This window comes from Triticum dicoccoides, chromosome 3B, assembly GCF_002162155.2.
Source record: "Triticum dicoccoides isolate Atlit2015 ecotype Zavitan chromosome 3B, WEW_v2.0, whole genome shotgun sequence".
NCBI classification, from domain to species: Eukaryota; Viridiplantae; Streptophyta; class Magnoliopsida; order Poales; family Poaceae; genus Triticum; species Triticum dicoccoides.
In genome coordinates, this window is record NC_041385.1 from 814,220,665 (window position 1) to 814,226,966 (window position 6,302).

A 6,302-nucleotide genomic window follows, 5' to 3' on the forward strand; every position below is an offset into this window, starting at 1 on the left:
CTATAAGGCTCGTCTGGTTGGTCGTGGTTTTCGACAGTGTTTTGGACTTGACTATGAAGACACCTTCAGTCCAGTGGTCAAGCCTACTACCATCAGACTTCTTCTCTCTCTGGCTGTTACTCGAGGTTGGTTTCTTCGTCAGCTTGATGTTCAAAATGCTTTTCTTCATGGTGTCTTGGCGGAGGAGGTTTACATGCGCCAGCCTCCGGGTTTCTCTGATCCGGATCGCCCTGATCATCTCTGTCGTCTGTCCAAGGCAATTTATGGTCTGAAGCAGGCTCCTCGTGCTTGGCATGCTCGTCTTGCAATGGCTCTTCGTGCTCATGGTTTTGCATCATCAACTGCTGACTCCTCATTGTTTCTTCTTCAAAGGCCTGAGGTTACTATGTACTTGTTGGTCTATGTAGATGATATCATTTTGGTCAGCTCCTCTCAGTCGGCTACTACTGCGCTTGTTCGCTCACTTGGTGCTGATTTTGCGGTCAAGGACCTTGGGAAGCTTCATTACTTTCTTGGTGTGGAGGTTACTTCTCGTGCTGCTGGCCTTGTTATGACGCAGAAGAAGTACTCTCTGGATTTGTTGCAGCGAGCTGGGATGCTTAAGTGCAAACCGACGACTACACCCATGTCTACCACTGATAAGCTCAATGCTGTTGATGGTGTGCTTCTTTCTTCTTCTGATGCAACAGAGTACAGGAGTATTGTTGGTGGGCTCCAGTACTTGACGATCACGCGACCAGACATTTCCTATGCTGTTAACCGAGTCTGCCAGTATCTGCAGTCACCCCGTGACACTCATTGGTCTGCTGTTAAGCGGATTTTGCGCTATATTCGTTTCACGGTGGCTCATGGTTTGCATATTCGGCCGTCTGACTCTGGTTGTCTTTCAGCATATTCTGATGCAGACTGGGCTGGCAATCCGGATGACAGGCGATCCACGGGGGGTTATGCTGTCTTCTTTGGCTCTAACCTGATTGCCTGGAGTGCTCAGAAACAGGCTACTGTCTCGCGTAGCAGTACTGAGGCTGAGTATAAGGCTGTGGCCAATGCCACATCAGAGATCATCTGGGTACAGTCCTTGCTTCAGGAGTTAAGTATACCCCAATCACAGCCTCCTGTTCTTTGGTGTGATAACATCGGTGCTACATACCTTTCTGCAAATCCGGTATTCCATGCCCGAACGAAACACATTGAAGTTGACTATCACTTTGTGCGTGAACGTGTCTCTCAGAAGCAACTACAGATCAAGTTTATTTCTTCCAAGGATCAACTTGCTGACATCTTCACCAAGCCATTGCCTTTGCCACAGTTTGAGACTTGCAGGCGCAATCTTACCCTTCTAGATTCATTAGAAAGTGGCTAAGATTGAGGGAGGGTGTTAGACTGTATTTACATGTGTATATTGTAACGTTGTATACCACCTCATTATATATATATGTGATAGGCCACCCCTAGAGGGTTGTGCCGGTTCCCCCCAAAGCCTATTGTCTTACAAAATCCATGCATGTGGATCATACAAATTTATCATAATTAGACAATTGAATAAAGCAAAATAAATCACTGTTCAACAATTCGAACATGCCAAAATAAAATTCAAGTCCAGACCACGACTGACCAACATGATGAATTACTCATCGAATGCCATCCGTGTCATGTGCTCTGCCGCAGCCACCATCTGTTCCATGTCCGCTGCTGCCATCGACGCTCTCGCCATACTCCCTATGTTGGTTATGTGTCTATTCTAATCGTTCGATGTGTAGTTGTTATGTTTTATCTTCTTGAGGCGACATTATGAATTGATAAAGACACTATCATAATTATATGCTAAAAGATATCAAGTTTTACATCTTCTGTATCAAAGTCGGATTATAATTTTGGTGATAGAGACTGACAATACACTTTTCACTTTGGGTTCACACGCGTCTGTGTTATACTCGGCGTTTTATTTACTTATATAAAAACAATTACTTTCAAGGTTTAGCACATGGCAATGGCATCAATTTGTCAGACGCGTAGCGGCACGAGCGGACTCTTCCAAGCAGCATGTGACTACTGAACGTACGTGTTGCCATATTGCGAGATGGCTAGCTGGTGTTGCATGTCTGGTGGTATCGTCTGTTTCTGTGTGGCTCACTCTCACGAGTTTGCGTGCCAACATTGATTATTTCTACACGCCCGTGCATGCACGGAACTAGGGCAAATCAAGCTGCTACTGCATGCGCGCAAACGTACAAATGCTCTTTCGTTTGAAAGGCTCGGACAGACAGATCGATAGGTGCCCAGTACCAAACCTCCGTCTACTAAGCCGGTGCCACTCCCAACACTCTCCTCCACAGTTGCCCAGCACCAACGGATTGATTAGTTAGCTAGCTAACTACCATGCATGAACGGCAAGGTCTGCATCGCCCTTGTAATCCTCGCGCTAGTTGTGCTCCCTGGCCTGGGCACGAAGGCGGCCGCGCTCGCCGGCGGAACGGCCACCATCGAGGACGCGGCGGCGTCGCAGATGATGGCGATATCGCGTCGATGAAGCTGGAAGACGGCGTGCCACCGAGCTTGCGGTGGTGGACTTGGAGGTGCACCGCCGCGTCCTCGGTGACAGAAAGATCAGCCCGAACGGCCTGAATCCCTACAGGCCAGTCTGCAACCCCGCGTGCACACCCGGAAAGTCGTACAATTTCCAAGGCCGGCCGTGCGCCAATATTTACATGTGCGTCGGTCGCAGATAAATGGGAGGGAACATTAGGAATGCTTCCTCCTTCCTGCCCGTCGTCAGTCCCTGGATGCACACGCGTTCCATCGATCCATGTTTTATTTCCATTTTCATTTTGCAATTTCTTTTAGTGTTGTCGTTGTGGTGGAACCCGTTCAACAGGGTGCAAGTTCTAGACTTGGCACTAGTGTTTGCATTTTTTCTATATTTTTTTTATGTTTTACAACAATGCTTGTTTAGTGGGAGAAGATGTTCGTGTCGACTGCGAAGGCACATGTGATGACATCGTTAATCTCAAGATATTATGCCGACTCAGTATTCCGTAGGTGAGTTAAATGCACAGAACCACCACTTCCGTGTCACGATTAGTGAAAACCATCACTTTACAAATCGTGATATTTTGCACCGCACAAAAACTTGACAGTTACAAAAAGCACTGATGGTAGATACTAAACATTTGCATCATTGCATGACGTTATTAATCTGCTAGGCCCACCCGTCATTGCTGAGTTGGTAAAAAAGGAAAATGATTAAAAGCAACCGGATGATTTTGGCGCAACGCAAGCCACCTCTGATGCTTGACACGCGTCCCTGTGAGGGACCACCGTCGCTTGACTCTTCCACGTGAGAAAAGCTCATCCATTTCTTTTTTCTTCCTTCTTCCCTCGTCCACTTGTTTCTGTTCAGCACGGCACTCTCCTATGCCTCCCTTCCGATGCACATTTTCTCCGGTAAGCAGCGCAAGGCCGCGCACGACCTTAACCCCTCCGACCACCACGTGCATCAATGCCCCTTCTGCTACAAGATCCGTCATTGCCACCGCGTGCTGCGTCGAAGCTCTCCGCATGCCGCCATGCTGAGTTGCAGCTTTCGCCGTTGCCGCCACGTGCTTTGTCGCTATACCGCGACGACGTCGTGCTGCGCTACAGCGACGCTTTGCCGGCGGCCATTGGGTCCTGCGGTGGAGATTTGATGGGGCAGTCGCGTGGTGGTGACGGGCGTGGGAGACGGGCGTATGGACGAACTGATAAACGCCCACACACCAGCCCCTCTGCGTGCGTGAAAACAGACGTGTGGGTGAACTGCTAAACACCCACATATCAGCCCCTCCGCATAATGAAACAGACGTGTGGGCGACCTGATAAATGCCCGCACACTGATCCAGTCCTACGTGGCATGCAAAACATGCGAAGATTCGTGCAAACACAAAGCGACGTTGATCCATGCGTGTGGGCGAGATGCGAACACCCACACGGCGTTAGTATTTCCGAAAAATTATACATGGTAAAACTATTGTTCACGTAGTTTAAGAAAAATATTTTGTAGCATTTCAAAATAAATACATGACATTTAAAAGAACATTATTACACTTAAAAATGTTCTGAACGTGTTAAAAATTGTGAATGGCATTCTTGAAAAATATTTAACATGTATTAAAAAATGTTCAATATGTATCTAAAAATTGTTTCACATGTATTAATTTTTTTATTGTTTGTCCAGAAAAATTTCAACGTGTACTTAACTTTTTTTGCATGTGTTAAAAAACATTGTTCGTTTATGTTTTTTAAACAAATGTTCATCATATATTTATAAAATGTACAACATCTATTAAAATAAGTTGTCATGTATTTTAAAAAAAGAAAAAAATCATTTGAAAACTTGTACAAAAAACACATAAAAAAAGAAGAAAAGAAAACCCCACGGAAGCACTTCCGAAAGCCGCGGTAGACGTGAGAAGGTACCCCACATAGCCCTAGCGGGCCCTACCTGCATTGGTCCCATTATCACCACTTATCTCTCCACAACTAAGGCCCAATGTCACGTACATGCACTTGAGAGTTGGGTTTTATGTGGGGGCAAACCATAGTGTGGTCCATGGACTATCCCGGCAACACATAACTTAACTCACACGTATGGGCTGTTTGGATTGAGCCACATATTGCCACATTTTGTCACACCTCATCTTAGGCAAGTTTGACCAAGTTAGGTGGGTGTTTGGTTCTAGCCACACCTAAGGTAAGAATTTTTTTTTATGAGCAGTGAACCCCATATGTCATAGACACAAAAAGTGTGTCAAGATTCCCTTAGGCAAGCCAAAGTGTGGCTAACAATTGAAGGAGCTCAAGTTAGGCAAGTGTGGCAAAAAATAATGTGGCAACACAAGGCAAACATAGTCACAATCCAAACAGCCCCATAGTTCGCACGTCTGCAGGTTGCATGTAGATGCAGGGCGGGTGAGAGATCAATGTGAAAACCTAAGCAGAGCTTGATTGTAACTAAAGGTGTTAGATCGATCGGGTTCTCAGACCGAACAATAGACACCACCAAAACACAAACCTTCCATGGAAGCAACCATTATTAGATTAACTTGAAGCAACATAAACAACCATTAGGCGGGCGGTCCTGGCAGAGGCCACGAGAGCTGCGCAACACCAAATTAACCTCCATCCATAAAGATCGGTGCACTCTCCTCCGATGTTGGCCAGCGCAAACGGATCGATTTTGCTAAGCTAGCATGGGGAGAAAGGCGTCTTGCATCTCGCTTGTGATCCTCGCGCTTGTGCTCGCTGGCCCCGACGCGAAGTCCGCGGCTGGCTACAGCGTCGACCAGGCGGCGACGATGAGGCTGGAGGACGGCGTGGCGCCGGAGCTCGGGGTGGTGTCGGCGGTGGACCTGGACGTGCGTCGCCACGTTCTCCACAGCATCAGCCCACAATACGTGCGGGAGCCCAGCAGGCCAGCCTGCGTCGAGGGGTGCGGGGCGCCCGGAGAGCGGTACACCGGCCGGGATTGGAAGAAAAAGTACCAGTGCGGTTAAGCACCAGAACAGCGAATGGAAGTCGGAAGGGTACTACTACCTCCGTCCGGAAATACTTATCAAAAAAATAAATGTCTCTAGACATAGTTTAATTTTAGATACATCCATTTTTATTCATTTCGGCGACAAGTATTTCTGGACGGAGGGAGTACATACGGGCGCGTCAATGCAACCTCCTTGCTGCACTGCCCGGCATCATTTTCATGCATGAGTGACAGTGCACTCGCGTTCCATCGGTCCATGTTCTGTTTTCGTTTCCATTTTGCGTGCACTTCGATCCGTGCAGTTGCCTGTTGCTACCGCTGTGTATCTGTAAACTTTCCGTGCAGTCTCGTTGTGCAATTGTGAAGTGCTTGTACAGTAGCACCGTCTGACTATTGATGTTCTCAAGTCAAGGCTGGCTTCTATCAAGGGTGAACTGAGTGTAGCTTAGTTGCTTAGATTTTTTGTGGTATAACAACCCACCAGAATTAAAGTCTAATACATGGCATTGGTGGTTGCATTTTCCTGAATTTATTTCAAGCATTTCGGGGATGTGCGTTCAATGGGAGAAGACATTACCGGCGTCTGTGGCAACTTCGTCAATATCAAGATGATGTGACTCTCGGAGTAGCAAGTGACCATAATCTCAGGGGACCTGCGGCGAGGCAAGTCGGTGAGCAGCATCATGCATCGCATCCATCATAAGGTCCAACCGCTCGCTGTGGCACTGTCCAGACAGTGGGTGCCAGTTCTGCAAAAATGGATGGTATTTGCAGATTGCATCAGAGA

At 47.3% G+C, this 6,302-nt stretch overlaps 1 protein-coding gene across 1 annotated transcript; it reads left to right on the plus strand.

The window, feature by feature from the left end:
• Window positions 1-5,205: 5,205 nt before the first annotated feature.
• On the plus strand, window positions 5,206-6,001 carry LOC119282425. The gene has a single exon (XM_037562659.1). It carries the CDS (start codon window positions 5,229-5,231, stop codon window positions 5,529-5,531), a length of 303 nt encoding a protein of 100 aa, XP_037418556.1. The 5' UTR covers window positions 5,206-5,228; the 3' UTR covers window positions 5,532-6,001.
• Window positions 6,002-6,302: the final 301 nt, after the last annotated feature.